Here is a 16,978-nt window from a genome sequence, read left to right on the forward strand (position 1 = left end):
CAGTATGAAAATCTGGAGTACTGTAACAAAATAAATATGGTAAACATTGGGCCCCTATTATGAATAGGGGCACAGAACAGGTACTCTTTGTATATTATTTTATTTAATCCTTGAAATTCTCAGAAAACTGAGGTTCATGTTAAGTTCATACTAGCAAGTGGTAGAGCAGGGTGTTTGCCACGTAGCAGTAGGGACGACTTGAATGAGAAGAGAGTGTAGCAGCGATGTACAGGGGCAAGACAGTTGAAACTGCTGCCCTCTCGGACTTCGGGCGTAGACATAGAGACCTGGATCTTGAGAGGATTTGTTATTTAAAGTGAGGGTAGAGTTGAAATAATCCTCTTAAATCTTTGATTAATCTTAGAAACAGGGAATAAAAGGACACACTACAACATTATTAAAGTTTAAATATGAAAAGTATCCATCTCGTACTATGTCCTCGCCACCCATTTCCCCTCCCCAGAGGGAGCTGCTATTATGTTTCTCTGGATCCTTTTTAGGGATAACCTTTATGTATGCAAGTGTGCATGTGGGTGCATTTAAGTAAATGCTACTGTTCTGAAGCATGCTAATTCCCCTTTGCTCTGTAGCCTTTATTTTTTTGCCTCACATCATTAACATGTAGCTGAATATTTCTTAGTATTTCTTAGACATTCCTTATAGTTTTTTTTTAACTATGTCATTTTTTAAGTGTTGTTTTCCTTTCCTCAAGTGTCCTTTCTTTTTATCTTTTCAAATCCTAGCCAATTCACAGCCCACTTTTTCTATAAAGCCTTTTTAACTTTCTTTTGTGCTGTACAATCTTTTTTTTTTTTTTTTTTTTTTTATTTGACAGAGAGAGATCACAAGTAGATGGAGAGGCCCGCAGAGAGAGAGAGAGAGAGAGGGAAGCAGGCTCCCCGCGGAGCAGAGAGCCCGATGCGGGACTCGATCCCAGGACCCTGAGATCATGACCCGAGCCGAAGGCAGCGGCCCAACCCACTGAGCCACCCAGGCGCCCCTGTACAATCTTTTTTTAAAAATAAATTTGTGTTGTTAAGTGGCCAACCATATTTAATAAGCATCTGGATGATAAAAACCATATTTATTTTTTTGTCTCCATGCTGTTCTCCCTACATAATGATGTGGATATGTTAGACATTCAAAAAATATTTGCTGGTGATAGTAGTGATATGAAATTGCCTCACGTTACCAAACCTGAATAAAGCATATTTTGAACATAGCCAATCAGTGAATTTCTGTTGCTATTTTAACGTCTGAGTTTACTAACTATATTTTTAAGAAAATTTTATGTAAATACCAAAACCCTTCATCTTCTAACACCTTGAATTATTTTTTGTTTTCACATAGACATCTTATTTTTTCATTATGTATTTTTTCTTTTTGTTTATTTTGTTCTTTCTACCCCCCTCTGTTGCATAGAGAAGCTGCAACCAGTTTTGCAATTTTCCAAGTCACAAACGGATGTCTATAATGACAGTACTAACTTGACATGCCGCAACGGACATCTACAGTCAGGTGGGTTTAGGTTAACTAACATGTAAAATAATAAAGCTTGCATGCGGAGTAGAGTCCTGCATAACCTGATAATGTTGATTTGACTTTATAATGGTGGATTTGGTTGGTTTTTGTTTTCACAAGGCTAGGTGGAAAATACAGCGTCCCTGTGATTCATGGTGTATAAATATATAATAGATATAACCGTTCTCAAAATGCTTTATTTGCTTATTTTGCAACCTCCCATTTTTGGGATTATAAAATATAAAGGTTCATTTTTCTAAATTATTAACATCTTCTTTGGTTTCTATTGTATTTTCACCATTTGTTACTTTTTTCATGCATACCTATACCAAGTTTTTATGAAGTAGTGTTTTTTAAGGCAGAAATTTCTTTCTTTTTTTTTAAGATTTTATTTCTTTGATGGAGAGAGAGGAAGAAAACGAGCAGGGAGAGCAGCAGGCAGATAGAGAGGGAGAAGCAGGCTCCCTGCTCAGGAGGGAGCCCAATGTGGGGCTTCAGCCGAGGACCCTGGGATCATGAGCTGAGCCGAAGGCATTTACTTAACCAGCTGAGCCACCCAGGTGCCCCAATGCAGAAGTTTTAATTCCTCTTTGTTATGTATCAGTTTTAATTGCATAGCAATTTCCATGTATACCACACATGATTGCTTTACCATAGCACCTGTTAGGGAAAAAAAGGTTTTTTTTTAGATTTTTATTTATTTGAGAGAGAGAGAGAGAGAAGATGAGCAGGGGGGAAGGGAGAGGGAAAAGCAGACTCCGTGTTGAGCAGGGAGCTCGATCCTGGGACTCTGGGATCATGCCCTGAGCCAAAGGCAGTCACCCAACCGACTGAGCCACCTAGGTGCCCCCTGTTAGGGAAAATTTGAAGCTGAGTTCACATAGTGAGGAGAAACATTAGAATACTACTTTAGTATATGTGCTGCTTGAAGGGAGCACACATTAGAATGCTATTAATTTACTGTGGGTTAAATTTGTTTTCCATGAACTTTTGGGTATCAACTCTTATAGAGAAGATCACATGCTTTTCTGTTTTGCTTAGGTGCAGGGAGGAATCTTCATTTCCTAAGTTCTCTGACATCTTGGCTAGTTTTATTGATGATTTTTTCAGTCTTCGTTTCACATTCAGGGCTTAAATTTTATTAAAGTAAATATTGCTTTGTTCAATTTGTAACATAAAAACCTTAGTTTAGACTATAAGACACCTGCCTTTATTCATGTGTAATATAAAACTTTCAAGACTTCAATAGAGAATAATTATGGTAAGTGGATTTCTATGGACTGGAGACAATACATCATCAAATCTTTCCCTTCTGGTTTTACCTCTTAGGAAGTTCTTTGGTTTGTTGTTCAAGTACAAAGCCCCATGTCATTGACTGTATTTCTTTTCTTAATCCTTCCTGTACATGATTTAAAACACCATTTCTATAAATGAAACAAGATGGGATCGGGAGGGAGACAAACCATAATAGACTCTTAATCTCACAAAACAAACTGAGGGGGGCCGGGGGGAGGTGGGTAGCGAGAGGGTGGTGGGGTATGGACATTGGGGAGGGTATGTCCTATGGTGAGTGCTGTGAAGTGTGTAAACCTGGCGATTCACAGACCTGTACCCCTGGGGCTAATAATACATTATATGTTTATAAAAAATTAAAAAAACACCATTTCTAGTATAGAAATAAATATTTTTGCCTGTATCTCTTAGCATAGTTATGAAGAGCTGATATTTGCATAAGGAACTTTTAAAAAATGTAATAATGCACCACATGTAAATAATTAAGTTTCCAAGATATAAATTTGAGATCCTAATAATCCTGCCAAGGTAAAGAGCAAAAATTTCTTAGCCCTGAGGAGCTGGTATGCCTTTGCTTTGTTATCTTGCTTATCTTCCACTTCATTCCACATATGAGATCCCATGGTTTTGTTTTGCCCTTCAAAACTTTCTCTTCCTGGAACCTATGTTAAAAAAAAATCAACCCATTTTATTTTATTTTTTTGTATAACCTCCTCTCTATTCCTGTATATTGCCCCCCCCCCCCATTATGTTAACCTATCTTATTTTAAATCTCTAGTAACCATCTGTTCTATTCTGTTTTCTTGTTGGGGGGCAGCATACTGAACGGCACAGCTAATTTTTGCAATACTGGTTGTTGATACCCATTGAGTCCTAGTCAGTGAGCTGGCTTAACTGGGCCTGTTTTCACAAATGTCACCCACTTCTGGACAGTCTGTGATATTTCACTGGATGAGTTACTTCATCTCTCCTAGGAAATAGTTACACCGAAGTCCACTTACTACTTTAGTGGTATCTACAGTGCCCAGTTTTCAACTCAAAATTACTAGATATGTAAAGAATTAAGAAAGTGTGACCATTATTCAAGAAAAGAATTAGTCCCTAGAAGTTCACCCTTGGCTGGGCCCAGATGTTGATGTAGCAAAGACTTCAAAACAACTATTATAAATACGTTCAAAGAATTAAAAGAAAATAGGGCATCAGTTAACAAACCTGCAATCTTAGCACATAACGTAAACTACACAATAAAAAGAATGGAAATTCTAAAGTTGAAAAGTACAGTTGTTGAAATAAAAACATTTACTAGATAACCTCAACAGCAGATTGGAGATGTCAAATGGAAGCTTCAGCGACCTTGAGCTAGATCAATAGAAATTGCAGTAAGGGATGGAGTGCAAATGAGTACAAGAAAACTTTTGGCTATGATGGAATCATTTCATATCTGGATGTTAGTGGCTATTTCATCTTTAAATTCATCTTTATAAACTCATCAAATTAACCTTTTTAAATGGATACGTTTTATTATTCGTGGATTATACCTTAAAGAGTTGACAAAAAAAATAAATACTGAGAGGCTTGTAAAGAAAAATAGTATTCCTCTTCCCATCTCTTCCTTCTCTTCCTGCCTTCATCCCTAGGCTGGCTCCTCGTACAATGTCTAACTCTTCTTGCTATTTTTTCTTTTGTTTCCTACTGTGTTTCCAGATATTATGTTTATATTGCTATTACTGATTGAATAGTTTTTGATATGTATTGACTTCTTATTTAACTGAAAAAAGGTTTAATTCTTATGCCAACATTACGCTTCATCTCCTGATACATAAATATCACTATTTTTAGTTATGCTGAAAAATCAAATTTAACATTATAATGACTTAGCATTATTTACCCAGAGCCAAAGAGTATATTCTAATTAACTTTTTTTTTTTTTTTAGTTTTTCCTTCCCACAGATTCCTTCATTCTTTCTGTTTGCTTTTTAACCAAAAGACCTTCTTTAGTAGTTCTTTCAATGAAAGTTTGTAGATGGCAAACTTTCTTAGTCTTTCTAATGTCTGAAATACCGTCATTCTTACGCGACAGGTTACCAGGATATAAAATTGATAAAGGTTAACACTTTTTCTTCCTACAGCATTTTGAACATACTCCATTGCCTACTGACTTTTGTTATTTTTTTTTTTTTTTTAAAGATTTTATTTATTTATTTATTTGACAGAGAGAGAGAGAGAGAGGGCACAAGCAGGCAGAGGGGCAGGCAGAGGCAGAGAGAGAAGCAGGCTCCCCACTGAGCAAGGAGCCCGATGCGGGGCTCGATCCCAGGACCCTGAGATCATGACCTGAGCCGAAGGCAGCGGCTTAACCCACTGAGCCACCCAGGCGCCCCTGACTTTTGTTATTTTTAATGAAAAGTCTCCTATCATTCTCAGTTCACATGGAAATTCCTGTTCACGTATAGTCTCAGGACTGTATGTTTACTGTCTGAAGAAATTCTTTTCCACTTTCCTTTTTTTCCTCTGAAGTGAATGATCTTTATCTTCAGCCTAGATAGATTTTGCTCTTTTTCGTGTCTTTGCTTTTGCTTATTGTTAGTCCCTTTTCTGGATTGCTTTCTTGCTTTGTCCTTTAGGGTTGCCATCCACTAGTTCCTTGAACATATGGTTCAGAACTTTACGTTTATTTATGGGGGGAAAGTCTTGATCATCTTGCTCTGCTCTGAAGTTCTCTTCCTTTGAGTTTCCTTAAAACACCTTAAGGGATTTGATGATGAACACAAAAATAAAGTTTTTGTCTTTTCTCTAGGCTATTCTAATTTGCTTATTCATTTAACATTTGTTTTTACTGTAAACACTTATTAGTAGACTTGTGTTTGTTATGGAGTATATACAAATATTCAAAGCAGTGGTATTTTTGAACATTTGAAAGCCTATAATTTATGTAGAAGTACAATATAGGTAGGTCAACTTTTAGGATTGATGATGTTTCATTTGTGTTTATATATATACAGCACATAGAATACGTGGCATATTACAACCCACATCTTTATACCATTTAAATTAAAAATTGATTGTTTCTAGAAACTCTTTTGATGGACATAAGACTGTGGAATTTCATACTATTTTACAGTTTTAAAAGTTTGGAACCAAGGTAATGCAGTGCTTTCCCCCCAACTCTGTAACAATATAACTCTAATGCCTTGACTACATTTTGTTTCTTGAATATTTGGAGACTTCATTTGGGAATCTTTTTATATCCTCCTCCTGTCCCCACAAATAAAAGTGTTTCTTCTTATTACAAATACATATTCCTTATAAGAAAATTAGAATATACATCAGGAAAAGGAAAAGTGAAATGAAAATTAAATAACCATAATCTTGTCCACCAGGTGATAATCCCAATGAACATCATACTTGAAATCTTATTTTGAAATATTGCTAATGTAAAAAAAATAGTATTAGCTTAGTTTTACAAATTTGTATCCATCTTTATTTTATAATGTTTAACCACAGTTTTCTAACCATCATGATTTTACTTTTTCCTTGATAGAAAGTGGAGCTGTTCCAAAAAGAAAAGATCCCTTAACACACACTAGTAATTCACTTCCTCGTTCAAAAACTGTTATGAAGACTGGATCCACAGGTCTGTCAGGCCACCACAGAGCACCTAGTTGTAGTGGCTTATCCATGGTTTCTGGAGTGAGACAGGGACCTGGTCTTGCGGCTGGAACTCACAAGGTATTTGAAGACCGTAACGTTAATTGCTGTGCTTCTACAAATAGAAGATTTTGAACATGCTATGCTTGCTGAAGACTATTACAAGTACTTTATAATATCTTGGAGAGCTGATAAGTTTCTACAAATTGATTGTAGTTTTCTTTTTTTTAAATCTACAAGGACAACATGATATTAAAAAGCAAATCTTATTTTAACTTCCTTTGGACCTAATTAGGTATTTTGTAGTAAGTTGCTCATCTAGTCTATTTTATATAATATGTATAATTTAAAATTTGTTATTCTCTTAATTATTTAAATTTGTGTAAATGTTTTATAACATTAAACATAGTTTTGTTACAATTCTAGCAATCAAAATTATATGACTGAATTGTCATAGGGCCTTTTTGTTTTATGGTACCTAAATCTCTATGGATGTAAACACACTCTGTAAACACATTTCATGCCAAATGTAGTTTTGTAGTGAATACCATTTTACCCTGAAGGGAATACACAGTTTTGGGTTTTTTATATCTTTTTTCCTATTTTTAAACTTTTAATTCTGTGAACTTGAAGAGTAATTCACTTATGAAAAGTGCTAATATTTGGTCATATTTTTACATTACAATTTTGTGTCCTTTAAGAGTACACCAAAAACAAATAGAACAAATAAACCTTCTACCCCTACAACTGCTGCTCGTAAAAAGAAAGACTTGAAGAACTTTAGGAATGTGGACAGCAACCTTGCTAATCTTATAATGAACGAAATTGTGGACAAGTAAGTTTTGCCATCTAAAGTGTTTTATTTAATAGTTTTTAGTTTTGAATTTATTTATATAATATATCATGGATAAAATACATAATACTTTATTTAATGTACATGTTTAATTTTATGATGGTTTTCAGTTATTATAAATGTAAAAAGCCATTGTTTTATTGATTTAATTATAATTTCACAGTTAATATAAAAATAATTTTATTTCATAGAGTTTAGACTTCATATTATAATAACTGAAGGGTATTTTGCTGTGAAGCTAACTGAAATTCTGTTTCTTAGTGGAACAGCTGTTAAATTTGATGATATAGCTGGGCAAGAGTTGGCTAAACAAGCCTTGCAAGAAATTGTTATTCTTCCTTCTCTGAGGCCTGAGGTAAGCGCTCATGGTATCATTTTCCTATAACATCATTCACTACTGAATCCATAGATTCAGTAGCAAAGAAATGTGTGAGCTGTGCTAGAATGATTAATTCATGAAACAGATTTGATGTTTTTATTTTTTTTATTTTTTTAAAAGATTTTATTTATTTATTTGACAGAGATCACAAGTAGGCAGAGAGGCAGGTAGAGAGAGAGAGGAGGAAACAGGCTCTCTGCCGAGCAGAGAGCCCGATGCAGGGCTCGATCCCAGGACCCTGGGATCATGACCTGACCCGAAGGCAGAGGCTTAAACCACTGAGCCACCCAGGCACCCCAGATTTGATGTTTTTAAAAGAAAAAAACATTAGCAGTTGATGTTATTGTAGGAGAGAAGAATGACTATACTGTAGTCATTGAATGATTATTATATATATATTATAATATATAATAAATGTGTTATATATAATACAATATAAAATATAATAATGTAATTATATATATATATAACCAAGAATGGTTATTGTAGGAGAGAAGAATGTCTATAAAGATTCCTAATAACCAATCCATTTTTAACATTTGGAGGGAGAAGTAGGTAACATAAAATAATTTTACATCAAGGTAAGAGGGATTTAAAATTAAGAGACAGAAATCATACTGGAGAAAAGGGAAGATAAAATTATTACGTTTAAGGACCTTTTTATTCTTATCATAGTTGAAATACAGTGTTTCATGAGTTTCAGATGTACAACATAGTGATTTGACAGTTCTGTACAGTGAGCTGTGCTCACTATGATAAGTATAATTACCATCTGTCACCACACAATGTTATTGCAGTGTTATTAACTATAGTCCCCATGCTGTACTTTTCATCCCCATGACTTATTTGTAACTGGAAGCTTGTACCTCTTAATTCCCTTCACCTATTCCCCAACCCCTTCATCTCTAGAAACCACCAGTTTGCTCTGTTGTTATGATTATGTTTCTGTTTGTTTGTTTGTTTGTTTGCATCATAACAAGAACAACAAAATTAATGTGAGGTGAAGGATATGTTAAGCCTATTGTGGTGAATATTTTGCAGTTTATGTATGTATCAAATCCTACTGTACACATTAAAATGACACAATCTTATGTCAGTTATATCTCAAAACTGGAAAATTTTTAAAACCAAAAACTGGTACAGTAATCAAGAAAATGTGTCTTTGCCGAAAGAATAGACAAATAGGTCAATAGAACAGAATAGAGAGCCCAGAAGTACAGAGATACAAATGCTATCATTTGACAAAGGAACAAAAGCAATTTGATGTAGAAAGGATAGTGTTTTCCACAAATGGTGCTGGAACAACTAGACATCTATGTGCAAAAAAATTCTAGACATGTACTTTACACCTTTCACAAAAGTTAATTCAAAATTGGTCACAGACCTAAATGTAAAAAGGCTAACTATAAAACTCCTGCAATATAAAATAGGAAAAATATCGGTGATTTTTGGTGTGAGGATGGCTTATTAGATACAACACCAAAAACATGATCCTTGAAAGAAAAAATTGTTAAGTTAATGTTCATGAAAATTAAAAACTTTTCTTTGAAAGACAATAAGAGCATGAGAAGACAAGCCACAGACAAGGGGGAAATCTTTGCAAAACATTAACATTTGATAAAGGACTGGTATCCAAAAATATACAAAGAACTTTCAAAAAACTGAACAATAAGAAAAAAAATGACCCAATTAAAATGTGGGCAAATATCTGAATAGATGCCTTACTAAAGAAGATACACAGATGACAAGCATTTGAAAAAAATGATGCTCAACATCACTCATCATTAGGGAACTGCAAGTTAAACAACAGTAAGATTTTACCGCAAACTTACCAAAATGGCTAAAATCCAGAACACTCTCAGCACCAAATAATGGTGAGGATGTGGAGCCCTGGGACTCTGACTCTTTGCTGAAGGAAAAGCAAAATGCTACAGCTGCTTTAGAAGACAGTTTGACACTTTCTGAACATACTCTCACCATGCTACACAGCAATTATGTTCTTTAATATTTACCAAAATGAGTAAAAAATGTATCCCCATATAAAAAATCCTACACACAGATGTTTATGGCAACTTTATTTGTAATTTCCCAAACTCGGAAACCACTGAGATACTCTTCAATAGATAAATGGGTAAACTTGGTATATCTATATGTTGAAATACTATTCAGCACTGAAAAGAAATGAGCTATCAAGCTTTAGAGATGTACAGAGGAACTTTAAATGCATGTTGTTAAAGAAACCAATCGGCAACAGCTAATAACTCTATGATCCCAACTATGTGACATTCTGGAATGGCAAAACTCTGGAGAAAGTAAAAAGATCAGTGGTTCCCCCATGGGGATGACAGAAGGATGAACCGATGGAGCACAGGGAATTCTTTAGGGCAGTGAAACTATTCTGTATGATTCTGGAATGATGGAGACATGACACGAATTATAAACCCTAATGAAAACTATGGACTTCAGTTAATAATATCAATGTTAGTTTATCAGTTGTAATAAATGTACCATTACACTAAGGTAAGATGTTAGTATTAGAGGAAATTGAGGAAGTAAGGAGTTATGTGGGAACACAGTACTTTCCATTCAATTATCTGTAAATCTGAAACCACTCAAAAATATATTTTTATTTTTATTTTTTTAAATATATTTTTAAAAACTTGAATATGAGCCATTTCATATGGTTCAACTTAAAAATATGTATACCTTCACTGTTAAGCAAAGTGTTATCAATCTCATGCTTCACTCTTGATTCCCTGCCACCCCTGGTGTCTCTGAGTCTATAGACCCTGGTTTAATTTCTCTGAAGAACAAAACTTCTGTTTCCTTTGTCTGTGGAAGAGGAGTACTTGCCTGAGTGATCTTGGTATAGGGGACAGGCACGTGATTTGAGTTATTCTTCATAGAAGCTTTCAACCAGTTCCTCTGTTTTTGGCTGCCTGCCTTCTTGCTGCTTTCTCTGATACATCATGCCTCCACCTCCTGAGCTTTTGCAGGATTTTTGTTCACATCTGCTTGCTGTTTGTATCCTCCATATCCCTTCACAAGCAGAGCTTGGGTTTTAGCTCTGTCAGATCTGCTAAATAACTTACCACACAAAAATGTATTGTGTCTTCTCTTGTCTCCTTTCTCCCTCTTTTTATTTTGAAGATTTATATTTTCTATATTCATTTACTGCTATTTTGGTGAGATTTCCAAAGGAAGTAGAGAAGCATACCTATGTTCAGAATGTCTTGTTTAACCAGTTTGCTTTCATTTTTCAGTGAGATTTTTAAAAATTTTTTCTTCTGTTTTTAATAATTATACCAATTTATTGATTATGTGTTCTCTTTAGAGCTCTGACAACTTCTGTTTGGGAGGATGCTACAGAAAATTGGTGCTTTTTAGATGACGCTATTTAAAATATCTGGAAAGAAATGTCTCCAGAATCATAGTTATAAACTAAACTGTATGTTTTTAGTTGTTCACAGGGCTTAGGGCTCCTGCCAGAGGATTGTTACTGTTTGGTCCACCTGGAAATGGGAAAACAATGCTGGTAAGAATTCTTTTAAAATTTGAGTGTTCTTTTTTCTTTTCTTTTTTTTTTTTTTTCAAGGTTTTATTTATTTGAGAGAGAGAGAACGCAAGCACAAGTTGCAGCGGGGGGTAGGCAGAAGAGGGACAAGTAGACTCCCTGCTGAGCAAGGAGCCCAATGCGGGGCTCTGTCCCAGGACCCCAGGATCATGACCCAAGCTAAAAGCAGATGCTTAACCAATTGAGCTACCCAGGCGCCCCTTGAATGTTCTATTTAGATAATCAGAAATAGTAATATGAAAAAAGAAACTTTGTCCCTGAGTTGATTATTTTTATGATTTGCTTTTTGCTATAATACAGTTCTCTTAAGTTTTTAAACATGTTTTTAATGAAGAAATATATGAAAAACCAAATGTTACCTTCAGTAGTATGTTTTGGGCTGGTTAAATTTAACAGTATATTTTTCATTATTTACCCAAGTTAAATAATATTTTTACTTCAGAAGAGCTTACCTTACTGTATTGGGTATCATTCTAACCCGTTTTTTTGTTTTTTGTTTGTTTGTTTGTTTCTCGTTTTTTTCACTATCGTAACAGCGTTATTTAAATACTCACACAATAGGGATGCCTGGGTGGTTCAGTGGGTTAAGCTGCTGCCTTCAGCTCAGGTCATGATCCCAGGGTCCTGGGATCGAGTGCCACATCGAGCTCCTTGCTTAGCAGGGAGCTTGCCTCTCTATCTGCCTCTCTGCCTGCTTGTGTGCTTTCTCTCTCTCTCTTTCTGACAAATAAATAAATAAAATCTTTAAAAAAAATTAAAAAATAAAAAATAATAATCACATAATAAACTTTTTTCTTTCCTTCTTTCTTTCTTTTTTTTAAAATACAATTTACATATAACAGATTTTTTTCAATATTCTTTTGCCCAAGTTTCTACTGGGATACCTCTTTTTCCTGCACAGCTCTTCTAGAGGGGAAAAGTAAAGAGGAAAAGAGTTTAGCTGTTTTTCTCCCAACAGTTGTCTTTCTATAATTAAGAAAAGCATAACACCCTTTTTTAAATCTCTCCTTATCTATTCCTTCTTAGAAAAAATAAAGAAAATGGAAAGAAGCAAAGCTCTTCCTAGACCTTTTCTTCTTTGCTGAGAAGGAAACATTGATTGCTACATGTCAGGAATTGTGTTATAGTTTATATTTTTGGAAAAGCTTTGCTAGTGTTTAAATTGATCAAATGTAGTTATCTTTTTAAAGGAAGACATTGAAACTAATGTAATATTTGTCCTTGTCATTTTTAAGGCTAAAGCAGTAGCTGCAGAATCCAATGCAACCTTCTTTAATATAAGTGCTGCAAGTTTAACTTCAAAATATGTGAGTGTCTTTTCTAATATTGTCATGTTTTATGTTACTGTCTAAATGTTACTAAGTATAAATGCTAATAACATTACACAATGATATTTTTGGGTTTTATATCTATATTTAGATATGATGAAAATCGGTCATTCTTCCAACTAGAAACTTAGGCTGTTTTAAAGATAGAAGTGTGCTGTCAATGCTGTTTTAGTTTGCTGGGGCTATGTAACGAGTACCATAAACTGGCTGGCTTAAAAAACAGAAATTTATTGTCTTACAGTTTTGTAGACTAGAAGTCCAAGATGAGGTATTGGTAGGGTTCTCATTTTTTTAAAGTAATTAAAAGTAACTATAAAATGATAACTCTTTTCTTGGTTAAATTTTACTTTCTGTTTGAAGCTTTATAAGTAAAATTGTTATTAAAATAGTACACCCAACATTACACACTGGAAAACACTGTCTTGGAAGTTAGGGGAGAGGAATTCCACCCTAACTTTTGGGTACTGAGCTGGCCTTAAGAAGATACCACTTTTCGGTCTCACTTCATTTGTGAAGTGTTGATGTTGCACAAGGCAATCTCCTACAGTTCCTTCTAGCTCTGTGAATATTTGTTTTGATAATTCTAAATCTGAGGCCATTCTTTTTTTTCTCTTTAAAGAAATTTTCAGTTAAAAAATAGGTGCCATCTATAGGGTAGAGGAGTTTTTCCAGTAGATTACTCCAAACCTCATGACGCTTTCATTAGATGCTTTTAGTGTATAGAATGGTTTTAGTAATGTCTCAGCCCCTGGATATTTCAAGGGGTGTTCTTAGACCTCTTGGGCTACCTAGAAATATTTGTATGCTTATCAACAATGATATGGTGAGGATGAATTTAAGTAAGTTTACTTTAGGAGAGCACTTTCCAGCTTATGTGGTTCTATAAATATACCCTACAACTGAGGGCTTAAGAAATCTGTACAGTATCTCTTTCTCTACCCTAATAGACTGTCTTCTCACTAGTTATACTCATAATAGCTATTTCATTCTCAAGTCTTATGAATGCAGGGTCAAGTAGAACAGAAACGTATTTCATTTTTTAAAGTACTTACCAGACCAGATCCAGGTTTCAGCACCAAAAATAATAATAATAATAATAATCATAACAGTAAAGTACTTACCAGACTGTATTAAATAATAGTCTATTTTTTTATTATAAAAGGCAATTCAGCATCCCCGCTCCCCACCAATTCCTTAAACCAAATCTTTGATAATTGCAAAGAAAGGAAATTAAATTCCTACATTCTAGATTTTCAATCATGAAATTTAAGCATCTCGAATAATGTTGCATTTTATATGTATTACAGTGTATAATGCCTTGTTTCAGGTGGGAGAAGGAGAAAAATTGGTGAGAGCTCTTTTTGCTGTGGCTCGAGAACTTCAGCCTTCCATAATTTTTATAGGTAAGAACATGTTTTATAACTAAGTTGGGTATTTAGGAAATTCCCCTTTCCAAATTTGAGAGAGATGATAGGAAAGATTATTCAGAAGGAAAAAGTTTTAAAGAAGTGCAAAGTTAAACACTAATGAATTGAGTAGGACCCAGGATATTAATAACTTAAGTAGTAAACAAGATTAATTTCATATGACTCATATAGCTTGGCTTTTAATTAAAGTCTTATCCTTGTATTTCCATTAGATGAAGTTGATAGCCTTTTGTGTGAAAGAAGAGAAGGAGAACATGATGCTAGTAGACGTCTAAAAACTGAATTTCTAATAGAATTTGATGGTGTAAGTACTGATTATGGTATTTTTAAGGTGGTAGTATTTTAGTGTACAGTTAAATGACCCAAATTAGAAATACAGATACCTTTATCATGTTTTTGTTATTACTCTATCTAAAAGTACTGAAAAATTTTTTTGGCTTATAGGTACAATCTGCTGGAGATGACAGAGTGCTTGTAATGGGTGCAACTAACAGGCCACAAGAGCTGGATGAGGCTGTTCTCAGGTAGGGAGATGATGTAGAAGCATACATCAGTTACAGGTGTATTTATTTCTGTGTTCCTCTAACATATCTCTTATTTCTTTTACTCCTAATTTGAAGACGAAATTCATTATTTTCCTTCTAGTATCCATCCTTTGGCTTTTACTGACTACTAAAGGTTTTGAAGACAGAACTACCATGATCCCACGAAAACTAGTTCACACTCTGGTTTCAGGCAGCCATCCTTAATTCTTCTGATTAGGATTAAATTATCTTAAAACTCTAGAATTGATTCTTATTCCCTTTTACTGGGCTTCATGAGAAGCTGATAAAAGCAGGATTCTTGGGAACTGTTCTGTGTTCTTGTGTGATTGAACAAATTTATTCCCTTCCTACTGAGAGGACAGTTTGAGTCAGTGTAAAATTCTTGGGCCTCCCTTTCTGTTCCTGAGGAATTGATTACATTGCCCCATTGTTTCTAGGATTAAATGTTGCAGAGTAAAAGTCTGAAGCCAGCCTGCCTTTTTTTTTTTTTTTTTTTTTTTTTAAAGATTTTATTTATTTGACAGGGCGACACAGCGAGAGAGGGAACACAAGCAGGGGGGAGAGTGAGAGGGAGAAGCAGGCTTCCTGCCAAGCAGGGAGCCTGATGCGGGGCTTGATCCCGGGACCCTGGGATTTGACCTGAGCCAAAGGGAGATGCCCAGGCGCCCGAAGCCAGACTGCTTTTATTCACATTTATGGATTGACTTTATTTCTTTCTTTTTACTGGATATAATTTCTAACCATTGAAATCTAGTTATTTGAAAAATATGTTGACTGTCTTTATTTTTTCTGGGATTTGGTGTTTGTTTAAATTGCTGTTGCTTTGGGAAAGTTATTTTGAATACTGTCTTTAATTATTTTTTCCTAATTCATTCTTCTTGTTTTTTTCTTTCACACACAGTTTTTGTATTATGCTGCATCTTTTTGTCTTCCATATCTTTAATTTCCTTTCTAATCCTTTTTAACTCTTAGGTCTTTTTTTGTTTTGTTTTGTTTGTTTTCTTGTTTGTTGTCCTTATTGCTCACTGGGTTTGTGTCTAATCTTGTTTGTGCTACTACTTTTGTAACCTCTGTGTCTGTAGTGGTTGTCTTCTTCATTTTCATTGCTTTCCTGATCTCTGCAATCCCATTTTTTCATCTTCTTTTGTCTTATTTCCTTGAGCTTTTGTAAGTCATTGCCTTGAGCCCTTACATCTCACTGAATTCTTATTTTATTAGATTTTTTTTATTGGATTATTTTATTTCATGAAAAGATATTTGATCACAAATTTAATTTGTTCTTGTGTATATTGTCTATGTGTCATTTTTCCCCCTCTTCTTTGGCACTTTAAAAAGAGATTAGCTGTGTGCTTTTGCCGGTTTTGCTTACTATTTTTATTTGAATAAAGGGGAATTTTCTTGGAAAGCCTAGTTTTGGAGTAATACTATAGGGAAAAGAGCTAGAAAAATAAGATACTGAGCAAGTATCTTGAGTTGTCGTATGAATAGTCTGGACTAACAGGTAGTCTCCCTAAGTCACAGTCAAACGCTACCTGATAAAGATTTGTCAGCACAAGACAGCTTGTGATCTTCCCATACTGATGTCTTCTTACAAAGATGATGTGTCTTCGAATTTCTTTTTTGGCGTCACCTTTGTTGCCATACCCCTGCTCCTTACTAGGTATCACATGATTTGCAGAGCCATTCTTCACATGCTTATTTAAATATGGGAAGTTGGCTTTATTACTCTTCAGAGTATACTCTATTTCCTTTGGAATACTCTGTGCTCTGATAGCCATATCTGGAATCCGCAGCAACAGATCCTCTGTGTATCCTCCTTCCTCAGTATGATTTTCATTGCCCTAGGCAACCCCTTCTTCATACACTTTAGTTGTGTATATGTTACCTAAGTTTGTTGATGGTAAAATTTACATTTCTGTTCCTGTGGTCCTTGGTTTTAGTTTCAAGAAGGTAGCAGAGATTTCTTTATTCTGCTTATAACAGATATTTTGTTTGTTTTAAAACATTATTGCTATTGAAAGCATACACATACAGGGGTGCCTGGGTGGCTCAGTCAGTTGAGAGTCAATCACTTTTTTTTTTTTTTTAAGATTTTATTTATTTGACAGACAGAGATCACAAGTAGGCAGAGAGGCAGGTAGAGAGAGAGAGGAAGGGAAGCAGGCTCCCTGCTGAGCAGAGAGCCTGATGTGGGGCTCGATCCCAGGACCCTGGGATCATGACCTGAGCTGAAGGCAGAGGCTTTAACCCACTGAGCCACCCAGGTGCCCCGAGAGTCAATCTCTTGATTTCAGCTCAGGTCATGGTCTCAGGGTCATGAGATTGAGCCCCATATCAGGCTCAGTGTGGGGCCTGCTAGGGATTCTCTCTTTCTCCCTCTCTCCCTCTGCCTGGCCCCCTACTTGTGCTC

General features: G+C 35.1%; 1 protein-coding gene across 4 annotated transcripts in view; it reads left to right on the forward strand.

Moving 5' to 3' along the window:
* SPAST (spastin) overlaps positions 1 to 16,978 on the forward strand; it is a 54,800-nt gene that overhangs the window by 24,619 nt on the left and 13,203 nt on the right. For 2 of the 4 annotated variants that reach the window (XM_032881843.1, XM_032881844.1), the window contains exons 4-12: positions 1,423 to 1,518; positions 6,356 to 6,543; positions 7,164 to 7,297; positions 7,577 to 7,670; positions 11,155 to 11,229; positions 12,504 to 12,575; positions 13,924 to 13,999; positions 14,236 to 14,327; positions 14,468 to 14,547. In XM_032881843.1, the coding sequence (XP_032737734.1) occupies positions 1,423 to 1,518; positions 6,356 to 6,543; positions 7,164 to 7,297; positions 7,577 to 7,670; positions 11,155 to 11,229; positions 12,504 to 12,575; positions 13,924 to 13,999; positions 14,236 to 14,327; positions 14,468 to 14,547 (907 nt within the window). The remainder of the gene's footprint in view (positions 1 to 1,422; positions 1,519 to 6,355; positions 6,544 to 7,163; positions 7,298 to 7,576; positions 7,671 to 11,154; positions 11,230 to 12,503; positions 12,576 to 13,923; positions 14,000 to 14,235; positions 14,328 to 14,467; positions 14,548 to 16,978) is intronic. The other 2 variants (XM_032881845.1, XM_032881846.1) reach the window with 1 other exon arrangement.

This window comes from Lontra canadensis, unplaced genomic scaffold (genome assembly GCF_010015895.1).
Source record: "Lontra canadensis isolate GAN:19392208 unplaced genomic scaffold, GSC_riverotter_1.0 scaffold78, whole genome shotgun sequence".
Lineage (NCBI taxonomy): Eukaryota > Metazoa > Chordata > Mammalia > Carnivora > Mustelidae > Lontra > Lontra canadensis.